The following is a 15,660-nucleotide window of genomic DNA, read 5'->3' as shown; positions in this document are numbered from 1 at the left end:
TCCGGCAACATCGAGGTAAAAGCCGGTAATTATTTATCCTTTTGCAGACCGCGCAGGTAAGCGGCGCTCTTTGTTTCACAGATGATGAACTTTTTACACAGGAGGCGGCGAACGGACAGTTTAGTTACATGTGAACTTTTCTTTGTGTTATTGTGAAATATGGACACGCACAAAGGTCTTTGTTTTAAAAGGTCTGGAAGTTTGAGTCAGAGTTTGTGTACGCGCGTCAATATGCTACATGTTCCCGCGTGTTGGATGTTCTTTGTATCCAGCCCGGGAGCAGACGATATCGAATTTAGCTTTCTTTGTCCCAGTTTGTTTTAGAGAGAGAAAGAGAGACGGTTTTGATCACCGGCAAAATTAGCTTTGTTCTTCTTTGTTAGAATTATGACTTTTTCGTTGTTAGAATGAAATTTTTGTAACTTCGTGAGGCTGCTGTGGCTTCTTGGACAGAATAGACTATAGAGACAAAGAGCGACGCAATAAGAATACCGAAAATCAGGGGCCCGACGTTCCACAGATGTGAGTTAGAGTTAACGCCCTGAGTTCTAACCAGTTCATTTTCAATGTTTTAGCTCAAGATTCCAAATTTAACCGTGGAACTGTATCCTGTTGAAATTTCATTGCGAGATAGTCACAGAAAATGTGAATGAATGGGTTGCTAAAACTGTTCCTCTATCAGAAAAACACATTCTGAAGAGAAACGTACACATTATATGAATCAAGAAGTCACGACGAAGGGCAGGTGTTTTGTCTCGATTTGTAGGTTTTAATCACTTTTCTCCACGTCTGAATGTGGCTATTTTACCCCCCGTTGTTTTGAATTGGGTATTTTCGAGTCGACCAACATAGACAAAAACATTTGAATCAAAAATTCTCGACGGGCAGGTGTTTTATCATCACTCAGTTCGCGTAGACGGTTTGAATCATTTTCCCACTATAGAGTGTGGCTCTACACTCCCCATTGCTTCGTTAATTGGGTATTTCCGTTTCTCTGTATCTCATGTCGTCATTTCAAGCGTGTAGCGTTTTTCTTTTGTTTCAATTCGTTGCATCTTCCATTACGTGGTAAAATCGATCTAGAAATTCCTTTATTCCAGGACGCACTGACAGTGGGACACCCGTATAAACATAAAGTGTGACCTGTAAATGGTCCTTTTTTTAGTTTTTGTAGGGCTACCAAATTACTAGTAACTAACAAGTAATTAGGTAACCAAATTACTAGTTAGTTATCTTATCGTTCGTTGATGCTAAGCTATCATAATCGAACGAGTTGTGCCCGGGGAAAATATCCGTTCGTGAAACTAAACCTCAGACAAGTTAATGACCACCGAATTACTTGGTCTGCTCATGGACGTATAAACTCGATAATACGTCTATCCGGGTCTACTCAAACCTTTTAGTTTGTTTAAATGGCTTTTATGGAATATTCGACGACCAAATGAGAGTCGAGATGCACAAATGTAAGTTGTTACCCTTTTCGCATCTATTTTCGATTGGTAGATTTCGTTTGATTCGTTTTAATTTTGTGACCCCTACAGCCCATCACACCTGCCGGGAGCGAAACAAGGGTTTCTGAGTCTGAAATTCGAAAATCAAGTATAGTTGTGAATCAATTATGTTTTTTTATCGCGGTAGCAGCTGCCTTTATAGTGAACCGTTACGTGCTGCTCCTATATAAACCATTGGCGGTAAATAAATGAACTAATCTATTGATCACATGCCACAGGTTGATACTCTTACTGTGGCATGCGAGCCGGGTTGAAGCAGCTTTCCATATTTAACGGTTGTCCCTCCCAGGCCGAAAAAGCAAAATGCAAGAAACAAGTTCGCCAGAAAACTCTGATATTTCAGGAAATCTCGCCGGGAAAAGGGAAACAATGATTTCAGAATTGTCAGAATTCATTGTGTCAACTCGAGAAAAACTTGAGGCTATTTCTAAACGTCTCAATTTGACACAGGATTTGATCGAAAATGTAAGCGAAGTCTCTCTGGTCAAAAAAGAAGTCTTTTTAGATACGATTTACGGCCCAAAATATCAAAACGAAAATCCCCGCAAGTTTTGTTGGTCGCAAAAATATATATATATATATTTGTCTGACTGTGACTGTGTGGTACAAAATGTTCTTAATTTTGAGGATCAAGTTTGATAGGCCCTAAAAATGAGGGACGGCTGGTGATAACTGGTTCACAATTTGATAAGATATTGAAGAGTTGCGTGGGTTTTATTTTTCAGACTCCCGCTGTTGAGATGGGGGTTTGCCGCGTGAATCCAACCGTCCACAATCGGATACCGATCGACAAGGTCGAACGACATTCGGATATGTGTTCGTTGGTTCAAAAATTTCGAATTACGAGGGACGAAGCGGTAAATACAAAACACAAAAGAAAGAATTTAAAAAAAATTTTTCTCGCCTTCACAAGATTTCATTCTTCAACTTTTTAGAAAAAACTACTAGAAGTTCAGCCATATTACGAGAACGATTCCATAAAGTTGGGTAAGAATTTTTTGTAAAATCAGAATTAAAGAACAAAGTCTTTCAACAGTTCCTGGTTGATCAAAGCTGCCAACTGTTCCTGATTTTCAGTATTTGTTACTATTGTATAATGAGAAATACTGATTTGATTTGTTTGATGCGTACAGAAATATGGAAGATGTTACTGAGGGTCCTACTGTTGATTACTGATTAATTTGAACATTTTCTTTCATATTTCAATGAAATGTTACTGAAAAAATTGGTTGACGAAATGATTTGACCAAATAAACTCATTAAGAAATTGAGTGTGAAAATGACTTCACAATCATTTCAATCATTTCAAATGATTGAGTCATTTCTGTACCTGTTTTGAGTTGAATTTCACTCTCAAAAAAAATTTCATCTTTTTTAGAAGAAAAAATGTGCACTTGACTTGTGAAAGGGCAATTGTTGTAGGAACTCTCTGGGGTCCACAGTTCAATTGGATTAGTATAAGACAAAGTCATTTTCATTTTTCAGATGATGAAAAAATAAGGCAACTGTTATCAGATGCTTGGCAGAATCAAAAACTTCCAGGTAATGGCGAATTTTTATTCACATAGATTAAAATTCGGTGACAAACGTTTTAAGAATTGAAATATGGAATTTGCTTTCATTTGAAAATTTGAAAAGAATGTTGACTGACAGGTTCAGTATAACAAGAATTTTGAAATTTTGTTGTTAAATGTAGCAGTCCTAAAAAGGATACTTTTCAAGATAAACTAACAATTTTTGCAAACTGGTCGCTTCCTTGACTGATATTTCATGACGACAAATTGAATGTTCTCTCTCTCTAGCTGAGCCTTCTGTAGATTTGAATAATTTGACGGCTGCCGAAAAGTCGATCATCGATGGATACGTTCTATCGTTATACGAGGATAAAATTGCGCGCGTTGAAATCGACGAGTCTTTATCGCTGACGGCGAAACAGATCTTAAAACGAACTCAAACAGGTAAGTGTACGTAATCTGATGGTGCGCAATGAAATCCGAAAGCGGTTCTCGGTTAAGATTTGAATTTAAAACATTAGAAATAAACTGTATTTGACACTAACCAATAACTGTGGGTCCAGGAGTTCGAATCAAGTGTTCGATTTACTCGCAGTTAGATTTGGACTTGGAACTTTGTAATAACTGGATCCTGAAAGAATATTTGGTCGTAAAGTACGCAGGGGAGATCTACGGTATTTCATTTTCAATCCCCCTTCACCAAGAACTTAAGTATCGGGGGCCAGTTGCTCAAAGGTTGGTTCGAGTTAACCAGTGGATTGTTGACATTGTGACAATTGAAAGTTCATCGTTACTATGGTATTTATCCACTGGTTATCTTTAACCAACTTTTGAGCAACTGGCCCCTGGGTCCAGTTCCACAGTTCGGAGTTAAGATTTGACCCTGAGTTAACTCATTGAAAATGAACTAATTTTAACTCTAACTCACAACTGTGGAACTGGGTCCTGATGTTTAGGCGTAGTCTAGCATAGTAACCTCTTGTCCAAGGATGTCACAACTGGGTCCAATATCATTTGATTCTGCTATATTTATCTCCGCATTGAATTGTTACAGAACCGCAATCGGAATCAGAAAAACGACAAATGGAACGAGATTCGAAACGTCGACGACAAACTTACCGTGCAAAAAACGTTCACATCACTCAGAAATCTTACACCGAGGTAAGCCTTCTCTTAACAACAGTAGACTGTTCAACCAGAGACAATTGCCTCGGATTATCCTGTGCCCCCGACAATATATTGCATATTTTTTTTCGCTGCAGTTCATTGTAATAATAACCATAGAAATCAACTTTGATTTGAGTTCTATGTAACATCCTGCTCTTTCTCCCTTGGTATTGGCATTCTTGTGCTTTGGAGAGAATTTATTGGTTTTGCCAGATCAGAAACTCTACATTCTGCGTTACTCTTTATCTTCTCATATGGGGAACACTGCTTTTACTGGTGGGGATGGGGATTTGATGTTGCAGTTGGGGACCAGGGAAATCGATATTTTGCCCAAGAAGTTAACAAGATTCCACCAGTGTGTAGCAAGAAGAAGATCTCGAATTGGTAGTTGAGGTTTAGGGTAATTATGTCGACTTCTATTTGACAGATTATCCGTGAAGTGTTGGCCAATCAAATGGAGATATTGGCGCCACCTGCCGATGAAAAAGAAGAAGTAAAATCGGAGTCCTTAGAGGAGGATGACGCGAGACGTAGGCACCGTGAAGAGTTGCACAAACACAGCAGCAGAAAGTAAATATTGTCAAAATTTCCTTCTATCTAAGGAAGATCGATTTTTCAGGAATTTTTAGATCAGTGGTGAAAATCATTTCCGTTTGTTTTCAGTAAAAGGTCAAGGTCACGTAGTCGAGATCGTCGCTCGAGGTCGCGAAGTCGAGGTCGTCGCTCGAGGTCGCGTAGTCGAGACCGCCGCTCGGAGCGTAGGTCGCGTAGTCCGAGCGGCAGCAGACGCCATCGCCACCACGGCAAACACAAACACAAGAAAAAGCATCGCCACAACGACAACTGAGCTCGAGTTGGCTTTTCCGAGAAAGAATTTACAAACTTTATTTCGTACAAAAATAGAATCGAAATCGATTAAAAACTAATTTCGTCGACGGACGATCGATTAAAAAGTCGAAGCGAGTTTAAACATTTCCCGAGTCACTTTATTGCGAGGCCCTAAACCTCCGTGGATATAAACGTCGTTAGGATCGGTGGTCGTTACGGCGACGTGACCGGCGCGCCCGATTTTACTCGCGCCTAAATCATAAAACGTCGTTGGCGGCGACAGTTTCACGAGGTACATTCGTGCGACCGGTTCTCGCGCGCGGCCGTTGAATGTTTCACCGCCGTGGATTAATATTCCGCCGTCGCCGCGGATACTGATGTGATTCTTGCGTCCGGACGGTATTTTCGACAGCGGTTTTAACGCGTTCGTTTTCGCGACGAGCGAAGTCACCAGATCGCTGTTCGATCCGGAACGGATGGGTTTTACGCTCTCGGTTTTGTGGTAAACCGGTTTAACCGCGTGTTGCTCGATTAGACGATCGTCCCGGCCGCCGATTATGACGATTTTCGACCGGACCGCAACCGTCGTGTGTCCGGACCGCGACGCGACCGCTATCGGGAAATCCGTATAGCAAAATCTGCGTAAATCGACGCTGCCGCGTAAAATAAATGCGTTTCCCGACCGACGCTGAGTTCGTAGACTACCTTCGCGTCCGATGATTAGAATGTCGCCGTTCGCGAGTTCGGTCGCCGTGTGCGAACTCAAACCAGCGCCCGACGGGAAACCGGTGCATTCCGGTTTCGACCATTCCTTCGCGCGCGTGTCGAATATGAAAACGTCGCTGCAACGCTGTTTGCCCGTCCAGCCTCCGATTACGACCAGATACCGGTCGGTGATGCCGAGACACGCGTGATGACTGAGATGGGGCGAATTCGCTGCCGTTAGTTCGGTCCAGACTCCGCCCGTGTTTCCATTGTTGGCATCGTCAACGCCAGTGGTGATAGCCGGCGTGAATTTGTAGAGCAAATTTAGAGGTTGGGTACTGCCCGCAACTGAGATTCCACCATGTACGTAAAAGGCGCCTGCTATCACGGCGCCAACGTGAAATGCTAACTGCGGACCTGAACTGTCGAATAGACTCCATTCCACGCTGGCAGGTGGGGCTTGAGCCATTACCTGTTCCTCTGTTTGAACCTGTATATAAAAAATAGAAACATATAGAAATTAAGGAATATGATTTTCTTATTGCTTTTATTTTATACAAGATTTTGATGAGGATTAACAGAAGATTCACTCAATACGAGGCCTATAATTTACAAACATCTTACTTGTCAATCCGCAACAGTCAGACATCGTAAACATCCCGTCAGGTGCTGCCACCATGAAAATAGACGGTTTATATCGGAATTATTATGGCAATTCCGCTAATGACGTTATAGGATCGAGATACACAACGACGTAATTTTGGTTTAGAATTTTATGATGTTTCTAATCAGGATGAAAATAGATTTAGGCCAGAGATTCAACGCCGAATGTTTTCACAGCACACAGCAAGCCCGTCAGGTGCTGCCCCATTAATCAAAAACAGCAGTTGATAGAATGCGATAGACATGACAAATTTGTGCTTTCATTTGTAATTAATAATTTTTGTCATTCGATTATACTTAAAAACAATGATGTATTGAAATTGTATGCGATAAATTCTATAAAAGCGAAATCCCCGCTAATGACGTCATAGTGATGTCCACTGTTAATCCTGGGAAATCCCGTTTCGCTGATGACGAGCCAAGATGGACGCGGCCGAGGAGAAGATTTTGTTTCTAATAGAACTTTTAACCGATGAAAGGCTGCAACAGGACGAGTCTCAGGTATCCGTGATTGTAAGAGGTCTCTTTCGTTTTAGAATGTACCGAACTTTAAATGTTTTTTTGTCCTGGTTGTGCCTGTGGTGTATTGTATTTGTAGTCCAGCCGAGAGAGAGAGCTTGAATGAACAGTTGAAGTTCCCTGCATGCTCACCACCACCGTACCACCACACCAAGGCGAATTTAGCGAGCAGATTTAGTCCTTAGTGTCAATTTTAATCCTGATATATAAGGAGCGCCCATAATTTCAATTGCAGATGATTTTTTTGGAAACATTGACACTGTTTTAGCTCCATTAAAGATTTTAAATGGCAACAAAATTGATTTTTGAAAATTCGCGATGCCTCTTCGGGATTGCTGTGACGTCATCTGTCCCGATAACTGCGGGTAGATTTAAGCATTACGGAGATAGGATCGTTTCCAGCCTTTCTGTATAGTATAGCTAAACGACAGTCGCGCGTTGCATCATGGGTAAATTTATTATAAAACATGGCGGATCTATCGAAGTAGGATTAATGTATCGCTGGTGAATTATCAAATATTTATCCATTATCAAAGCCCATATTCAAGTGCCTATGATCCAGTCCATAGGCACTGTACACAACAGACAGGCTATGTGTGACGAGTCCCTGCCTTATGAGAGACTGATTTTGCCCTACGATATACACATACAGTCGCAGGGTATCGAAATTCTGAATCTTTTTTGAAAGTCGGGGAGTTTAAGAAAGAGCTCAGTAATTTTTCTGACGCTCTGTTCTTCAGTTTGACTACTCTACACTGTCAGCCCCAATTCTTCCATCGCTTTCGACATCAACTAAACAAGCTTTGTCCCAAAAGAGAAGAATGTTTCTATGGAGTAGGCCTCAATACATTTTTGGGCTTTTCTTAAGAATTGTTTTCGAATTTTTTCAGCTGTTGAAGGTTCTCGGCAAGTTAGATCGTGTACCGATATGTGTGGAACTACTTCAGGTGCGTATTACTTTTCGTAGAATCTTTCCCGGTGACTTGTAATTTTGGGAAAATTCCATCCAGTTGTCTACGGACATATATATATTCTTGTTTACACCACGCTGCGGTGTATCAATAGTAACTTATATTTCAACACGTTTGAACAGTGCTGCCATCTTTCGATAGAGGGCTCGAGGACGAAAGTAACTTGAAATTCATTGGAAACATTACGGGTAAAGCCGGGCGTAGGTCGGCCTTGCGATGCGACGCGATCGCCGCGTTGTGTCACAAGTGGCCGCGCAAGTCGGTTGCGATGCGGTTGTCAGCGACTGTGTGCGACTAGTTGCTGCCAGGTCGGTTGCGACGGTCGCGTCGCGTCGCAGAAAGTTGAACGTGTGCAACTCATTGCGACTGGCGTCGCTGGCAGTCGCAACCCGTCGCTGGCAGTCGTAAGGTAGATCGTTGGTCGGTTGATCGTTGCGACGCGATCGTCGCTGGCGGTCGTAGTGAGTCACAAGCCGTCGCAAGGCCGACCTATGCCCGCCTTTATATTTTCAACAGTGAATAATACTGAAATATCAATCAGTCATATAAAGGATCGATGAACTTATTTTGGATTCAATAATTGAATTGAATTGACCGGCAACCAGTCTAGCCCGACGTATTGATGACCTAGTGCTCATCCTCGCAAAAAGCAATTGTTTAGATTTATCAAAAATAAAATGAAAATTCATCGCATAATTTTGAAACGCCAATATTGATGATGTATAGTGTGCATCGACTCACACAGAACCCCCTTGAATAACGTGTACTAGGTATCGATGTGTACAAACATTATTGTAACGGTTTTTACAGCGTCAATAAACTACTGATCAGGCTCTACGTGAATGATACACCGGATAAACGCTAGAAATCCCACAATGAATACAGCCAAAACAAGAAACTTGAATAGAAGAGTGTATATTTGATGATGGTGATGATGTGGGCCTGATGATGGCTAATAGTGTTTAGCCGTAACATTGCGCAAATATATATACTCTTCAGTGTTTTCAATAAGAGCCAGGTCCCAGACCCGTCTGTCGTTTTTTAAGGACCCACCTGTTTTTTCAAACCAGCTTTCGTTTCAGGGACTGTGACATATTATGGGACCCTCCTGTTTTTCGAAGGGACCTGGCTTGTTAATTTCTTACTGAAAACAGTGCTCTTCTATTCAAGTTTCTTGTTTTGGCTGTATTTATTGTGGGATTTCTCGCGTTTATTCGGTGTATCATTCATGTAGAGCCTGATCAGTAGTTTATTGACGCTGTAAAAACCGTTACAATAATGTTTATATACATCATACATGGATATTGTGTTTTCTTCTTGACTCGATGTATTAAGATGAAATGCTGATTATTGATTCTGATTATTTTTGCCAGAGTACGAAAGTGGGTTTGACGGTGAACGCGTTTCGAAAATACGCCGGCGAGGTCGGCTCTAAAGCGAAGTCGATCATACGAAAATGGAAGGAGATCGCGCGCGCCGAGGAATCGACTACCGCCGAGGAGGACGACGGAAAGGAGGCGAAGAACGACGATCGAGAATCGGAGAATCGAAAACAAAAGATTTCATCGTCGTCGGATCGTCGCGAACATTCGTCGTCGACGAGCTCGAAAAGTCTCGAAAATAAAAAATCTTCGCACGGCAGCAATAAACATCGCGAAAATAAAACGGACTCGAAAATTACCGACGATCGAGATAGAAAGACTAGCAACGGCGAACGCCGTATCAACAAACATTCGGATAAACCTAGCGTTAGTAATAGATCTTCTAGTCAGGGAAAAAATAGTTCCGATAAGGATAAGAGTAATCGTAGTAAAGACAAAACCGATAAGTCTAATTCTAGTCGCAAAGAAAAGTCATCATCTAGTCATTTGTCATCTTCGTCGAAAACTTCTGAAAAACGTAACAACGATAAACTGTCGACCGATAAGTCTTCCAGGGATAAGCATAAATCGACCGATAAGTCGAAAAGTAGTTCCAAAGACTCGCACGGCGAGCGAAAAAAACGAAAACTGGAAGAAAGCGCCGACTTTTTGAAACCGACGACCGATAACGACGACGACGGCGGTCGAACTTTTATGGATTTTCTCAATTACGATATGCCGGCAATTTCGTCGAAGAAGAAAAAATCGGGCGCGGCGCCGCCTACAACGACGAAATCGTCCTCGCCCCCGGTATCAGCAGCCGCCGCGTCGAGTGATAGCAACGATCGCGAGCATAAAGTGAAAAAGCGAAAATCGACTTTAACCGCTTTTAGTATTCCATCTCCGACGAAACAGGTCAGTTTCGAAATAGAATTCGTGCCTTTTTTCGGAGCTAAAAGAGTTATCCCGGGATGTAAACGCTTAACCTGAATCTAGTTTTGTAAATATTTAAAAAAAGTTAGGGAAGGGTAAATCTTTGACTTGCTCCAAGTTTTCGAGGCTGGTAAGCAAAGTTATCCCTCGGGATAAACCCTAAACCCGAGCCCAGTTTTTAAAAAACGAATTTTTCGTTACAGTTGAATATTTCTGAATCTGACATATTGGGGGAGCTACCGGTAACTAGTCCGGATTATAAACCGATCAGATTCCCGGGAATGGAAGGACCTTCGAAACATCAAATTGGTAAGTTATTGTCGAATTAATTCAAATACAATTATCTGCGGTTTCTGAGGATCCCTACAAAAAGTATGATGGTAATAGCCAAACCCGTTTGACTTACACTTCATGTTAATTTTTGGCAACACTTATTTTGAGTTGCTAGGGTATCTGGGGTCTTCAAAAACCATTGTTGCCAACTTGACAATTTTGGTGCCTCACTACCATCACCCCCTAGTGGTCACTATAAATATTGTGTATAACCCCTCAATTGATTTAATAGGAACTGAATTAATGAAGAAATGAGTTGAACCTTTTGTGAAACTCAAACCAGCATGTGTGGTAAATTTTTGATTTTCTTAAAAGAATTGTTTTAATGTCCTGTAGCTGAAGAACATGCGTTGAATATGGCAATCGGAACGAAGAAGCACAACCGCACTCAAGTCTACGCTGGAAGAAAACAGGTCTATTTAACCGGTACGAAATCCCCGGTCGAAAATAGCTCTTTTATCATTCTATTTTGGAGAGAAAATCATTTGAAAATGTTTCCGTTCGTTTTTCAGAAGTACCCACGCTGTTTCAAGCTTGTATCCGTGTTTTATCTGACAACGTCGAAGGTAAGAAGCTTCATACGATACCAAAAAAGCACAAAATTCGGGCTCTGGGTTTCTTGATCTTGGTCAGGGTGATCACTGACCTGGAAAAGTTGGGGAATCAATAAATCAGGGAATTTGACAAATTTTGCAAAAAAAATACCTGGAAAACTTCGGAAATTTGGATATGTTATGGATCAAAGCATTCCTTTTTAAATGCGCAATTCATAAAAAAACGAATAAATTGTAACATTTTGAACCAAGAAATTCCCCAGGGAATTTTCCATTTTATACATGGGAAAATCGGGGAAATCTCAGGCAAAATTGTTGGCGAGTGGCCACCTTGTCGGTTAGAATTTGAATTCGGAGTTAAAACGTTGAAAACTCTCAACTTTAGCCGAGTCGGATCTATGGAACTCGAGTCCTGTGTATTTTAATGTATCCAGATTAACTGCGATTGTGTCTGATATATTTTTAGAGCTAGGTTACGTCGGTGGAGTGCCTTATGAGATTCTGTGTCCGGTGTTAGAGAGATGTACTCCTCTACAACTGTATAATATCGAGGAATATAATCCTGTGAGTATCAATCATTTGTTGTTCAGTTTGGATCCAGTTCTACAGTTAAGATTTGACGCTTGAGTTGAAATGTTTCAAACCCCCCGTTTCGCTCCTTGTAGGTGTGGTGGGTTTGCAACGGATACTGACGAAATCTACCAATCAAATAGATAACAGGGTCAATCCCTATTTTAAGATCAAATAGAAAATATTGGAAATTAACTTATCTTGACCTTTGAATCAAACTTAACCAAGAACTATGAACTTGAGTCCAGGGCCAAATTCGGTTTTCGTATCTAGTCGACTAGTGGTCGGTGACTAATAACCGAATGCGCTTGATTTTCGGACTATTTCCGGAGTATAGTTCCGACTAATGGACATTCGGTTTCGTTTAGTTCGATTATAGTCGACTAACTCAGATAACCGAAGGGGGCCCAGGTTGATGATTAAATTCTTCAGCCAGACTTTTTCACTTGAAGCCATTTTTCTGGTGTAGCCGATGATTTTATCTACGAAATGTTGTTAATTTTCTGTGTAGGTTTTTATATCTGAATCGAGCGATCTGTGGGAAATTCATTGTCAACGCGATTTCCGAAATTACAAACCGGACGAAATGGAAAGTTGGCGGGAACTTTACCTGGTGAGTATCGCCTCGAAATATTAAAATCATTTAATCAGGATTAGGATTAGAGTTGGACGGCTAGGTCACCAAACCAGAGAAGGTTTGGAGACCAATGGGGGTAAAACTGACCCCTGGTACCCTTGAATTGGAAGAAAAACCTATCTTCGGAATGAAATTGAACATTTCCTTAGGCCCGGGGTTTGGTTTTCTCATTTTCCAGCTTTCACTAATTCAACCTCTGCTGGTTTCGTTTTTGTAGAAAGACTAATTTGAAAAACATTTTTTGTTTCGATACTTTTCAGCGTCTTCACGACGAACGCGAAGCGAAATTAAAATCGTTGACGGCAAATATCAGCAGAGCGATGGTCAAAAAAGCGGCACCAGGTAAAACTAAATTCAACCAACGGTGGTCCACATAAACCCCCCCCCTCATAAAAAGAATGAAACAATTTTCGAATACAATAAAGCCTATGTGTAAGTTGGATGTTTTGGAAGATTTTTCCAACTTTCGAAAAGGTCAGATTATCAATCTTTCGAATGAAAATGACAGCTTAAAAAAACCGCTCAATCTTTGCACCAATCTTTCGGAAGTGAGCACTACACGCATTTCGACCTAAAGTCATAGATCCAATTTAGATCTGCGTCAATAATTAGTGGAATATCATGGCATGTTCATGGCTTTATTGCTAATGATTGAATAACTTGATTAAATCTTTTATTGTTTGAACCGTTCCTTAAGAATATTATGACTTAAGTAGGCCTAGGTGAGTTTACGAAATAAAGAAATCCGACTTACTGACGTAGATTTATTTGAAAAAGAGAATAAAAGTGGACCCAACGTTTCCCTCTGAATAACACCGACGGGATTTACACTTGATTTACTGTGCGTTGTATATTTTCTGGTTGCAGAACGTAAAACGAAACTTGCGTACGTGGATACGGTCGCCAAGGCGCCGCGAGACGTACGTCGTCGACAGATGAAGTTCGGTACGGCCGGACCAGCGCAGTCGAATAAACTGAACCCGTTGAATAAACTGTCGAGTCGCGGCGGCAACCCGGAGTTAGCGAGTTTTAAACGACCGGGCACGACGGAATCAATGAGAGCGGCGATATCGGCGTCGTCGTCTGGGGTAACCGGCGGGTCGGTCAGAATACGCGGTAATTATTATCATCTTCATCCTTTTCACTTGCTCATTGTTAATATCATCACTCTCATCATCATCATTATCGTTCTTGAATCATTTCTAATTCATTTTTTTTTTCTCTGGGACATCAGGGCTCCACTTCCTCGAGTGCAGCCTCCTGGCTGGCTCATTTTAATTTTTTTGTATTTATAAAACATTTGTAGTTAAAAAGGAGTTAAATCAAGGTATACTAACTAAAACCACTTCCAATAATAGCTCTCTCCATAAACCCCCTATGACATTATCATCAAGTAGACCTGTGAAGAAAACAGTGCTGCTGTTTTGAACTCTCTTGGATGTTTTGATCCATAGGCCCAAATCCTTCCTGATAACATGGCTGCATCCATAAACTCCCTATGACATTTTCAATGATTTGGTGTATTGAATTGATCTTTCCAAAAAGATTGCATATTTGGGGGCGTTTAAACATTGGGTAAGAGGGGGTTTTTATATTTGGCAGGAACATGGGAGATTTATGGTTCTATAACTTTTCGAATGCTCCCGCTCCGCCCCCCCCTCAGTTGGACGTGTCCTTAATTAATCTGAACTCTTCTTTTAAACTGTTTTTCAGAGGAACCTAGAAAGAAAGTCGTTCCGCCAATGATGAGAAAAACGATGACTATGATGAAAAAATTACGTAGATGATTTCGCTCCTTCCGCCTGTCACTCATCTGTCTCTCAAGCTCCGCCCTTTCAATTAATGGTCGTTCTCCCTCCTGTCACTCGTCTGTGTGTCTGCTGTCATTTCCCTGTCTTACTTTGCCTTCAGTTTGTTTTACGTAATAATTTATTTTATCTACTTGCTAATCGAGGACCCCCGGTTCCATTGTTAGGATTAAAAATCAATTCTAGGCTGGTTGAATAATGAGGAATGAACTAGTTTCAACACCGTAGTGCAAGGGTCAGGACCCAGTTCTCAGTGCTCGTTAAAATTTGACTCTGAGTTACCATTTTAACAACCCCTGAGTCAAATTTCAAGTTAAACTGTTCGACGGGCCAGTTTCACACTTCTTATGCTGTTAAGACCAGTCTAAAACCACCTTAACTTCGCCAACCTCATAATTAAAGATGAGTCTAAAGACTTTAGTCCACTTTTGGACTGTCAAACTGGCCCCAGATGTTAAACCATGGTCAAATATAAGCGTCAAATCAAGGATAAGATTTAAGACCCGACTGATCCCATTTTCGTTTTATAGCTAATCTACTTTAACCGACTTTTAGACTTAAGGCAGATTTAGTGGTGGACTTCTTAAAACAGGTGAAAATTGTATTTCAATGTTATGTCAGAAGAATGTTTAATTGCGTTTGTGCTTCATGTTTATTTATTATCGATTCATTTATTTGTTGTATGTCTCATATTGCGTCGGAGTTGGGTCATTGCATGTATGATAAATATATATTATAATCCTTAATAATTGACACTTGTAAAATAGTATATATTGAATATTATAATAGTTAACAGACACTACGTATGTGCATAATGTGAATGGCTTTAAAAATATCAAATAAATATTTTATTTATTAGAAAAAGTATCGTTCTTTGTGCTGTTACGGTCTCGGCGGTCTAGATGTTGTTGAACAGAGGATAGAAAGAAATGCTGCTAGATCGTTTTTAGTCAATGGTTTAAGACGATGCTGATAACGGTGATTCGAACGCCATCTATTGTAATTTCGCTGAACTTACTAATATGTTCATAGTGTTTTCGCGCTTTTTTTTATTCGTTAAAAACGCACTCGCCATCTGAAGGTTATTTCAGATGCTGCGCTGTAGTATTGCATCTTCCTACTAGATGGCGAATGTGATTTCAACATTTTTAAAGAATATAATAAAGCGAGAGAGATAATGAGAGCGATCTGGTCAGTTCAGTGAAATTCCAATAGATGGCGATCAAAGTATATTTGGCTAAAGCTTTTTTAATTAGAAACAAGGAGATTTATAGTTAGATACCCGTCATATGAAAAATCGTAAACATTATACTATACCCACTACAACGGTCAGCCAACAGCAATTAGATGGTGTCCACCCCTTGGGACGATGCAGCTTTGATGAAGAACCCAAGCTGCTGTGTGACAATAAAAAAAGATGGTGATCTCGCAGAATATAGTAGATAGATGTTTTTTGTCCCCTGGAAATCATATGTCGCCGAGACACTATTACTGAAATTATGCTCAGGTGCAAATATAATGTAATAAGCTTGAATTCTTTAACATCATCGTTTCAACTCCGATCTGACTATAGTTCGAAATCTAAC

The 15,660-nt window shown here is 40.7% G+C and overlaps 3 protein-coding genes across 4 annotated transcripts; 2 read left to right on the top strand and 1 right to left on the bottom strand.

Annotated features, from left to right (window-relative positions):
• Window positions 1–1,797: 1,797 nt before the first annotated feature.
• Window positions 1,798–5,059, top strand: LOC141909540 (U11/U12 small nuclear ribonucleoprotein 48 kDa protein-like). Its single transcript, XM_074799983.1, has 8 exons — window positions 1,798–1,976; window positions 2,237–2,368; window positions 2,447–2,498; window positions 2,997–3,053; window positions 3,314–3,469; window positions 4,080–4,186; window positions 4,620–4,762; window positions 4,856–5,059. The coding sequence occupies exons 1-8, from the start codon at window positions 1,815–1,817 to the stop codon at window positions 5,037–5,039; spliced, it is 993 nt and encodes a 330-aa protein (XP_074656084.1). The 5' UTR covers window positions 1,798–1,814; the 3' UTR covers window positions 5,040–5,059.
• Window positions 5,060–5,138: 79 nt separating this feature from the next.
• On the bottom strand, window positions 5,139–6,194 carry LOC141909535 (kelch domain-containing protein 9-like). Its single transcript, XM_074799978.1, has one exon. It carries the CDS (start codon window positions 6,192–6,194, stop codon window positions 5,139–5,141), a length of 1,056 nt encoding a protein of 351 aa, XP_074656079.1.
• A 491-nt stretch (window positions 6,195–6,685) lies between these two features.
• Window positions 6,686–14,893, top strand: LOC141909523 (elongin-A-like). Of its 2 annotated transcripts, none has more exons than XM_074799963.1 (11): window positions 6,686–6,889; window positions 7,798–7,854; window positions 9,252–10,154; window positions 10,376–10,481; window positions 10,842–10,931; window positions 11,018–11,071; window positions 11,526–11,623; window positions 12,141–12,242; window positions 12,527–12,608; window positions 13,134–13,382; window positions 13,980–14,893. In XM_074799963.1, exons 1-11 carry the CDS (start codon window positions 6,812–6,814, stop codon window positions 14,051–14,053), a joined length of 1,893 nt encoding a protein of 630 aa, XP_074656064.1. In that variant the 5' UTR covers window positions 6,686–6,811; the 3' UTR covers window positions 14,054–14,893. The 2 variants fall into 2 exon arrangements, with proteins under 2 accessions (XP_074656064.1, XP_074656063.1); XM_074799962.1 differs by having other exon boundaries at window positions 6,686–6,901.
• Window positions 14,894–15,660: the final 767 nt, after the last annotated feature.

This window comes from Tubulanus polymorphus, chromosome 8 (genome assembly GCF_964204645.1).
Source record: "Tubulanus polymorphus chromosome 8, tnTubPoly1.2, whole genome shotgun sequence".
Taxonomy (NCBI): Eukaryota; Metazoa; Nemertea; class Palaeonemertea; order Tubulaniformes; family Tubulanidae; genus Tubulanus; species Tubulanus polymorphus.
The sequence above is the reverse complement of the archived record's forward strand: the minus strand, read 5'-3'. Positions and strand labels throughout refer to the sequence as shown.

What these genes read in the sequence shown, in the direction of transcription:
- LOC141909540 (XM_074799983.1), top strand. Translation starts at nt 1,815, where the DNA reads ATGCAAGAAACAAGTTCGCCAGAAAACTCTGATATTTCAGGAAATCTC. An exon ending in CACAGGATTTGATCGAAAAT is followed by an intron (nt 1,977 to 2,236) that starts GTAAGCGAAGTC and finishes TTTATTTTTCAG; the next exon opens with ACTCCCGCTGTTGAGATGGG. An exon ending in GAACGATTCCATAAAGTTGG is followed by an intron (nt 2,499 to 2,996) that starts GTAAGAATTTTT and finishes TTCATTTTTCAG; the next exon opens with ATGATGAAAAAATAAGGCAA.
- LOC141909535 (XM_074799978.1), bottom strand. Translation starts at nt 6,194, where the DNA reads ATGGCTCAAGCCCCACCTGCCAGCGTGGAATGGAGTCTATTCGACAGT.
- LOC141909523 (XM_074799962.1), top strand. Translation starts at nt 6,812, where the DNA reads ATGGACGCGGCCGAGGAGAAGATTTTGTTTCTAATAGAACTTTTAACC. An exon ending in ACCTTCGAAACATCAAATTG is followed by an intron (nt 10,482 to 10,841) that starts GTAAGTTATTGT and finishes AATGTCCTGTAG; the next exon opens with CTGAAGAACATGCGTTGAAT. An exon ending in TTTATCTGACAACGTCGAAG is followed by an intron (nt 11,072 to 11,525) that starts GTAAGAAGCTTC and finishes ATATATTTTTAG; the next exon opens with AGCTAGGTTACGTCGGTGGA.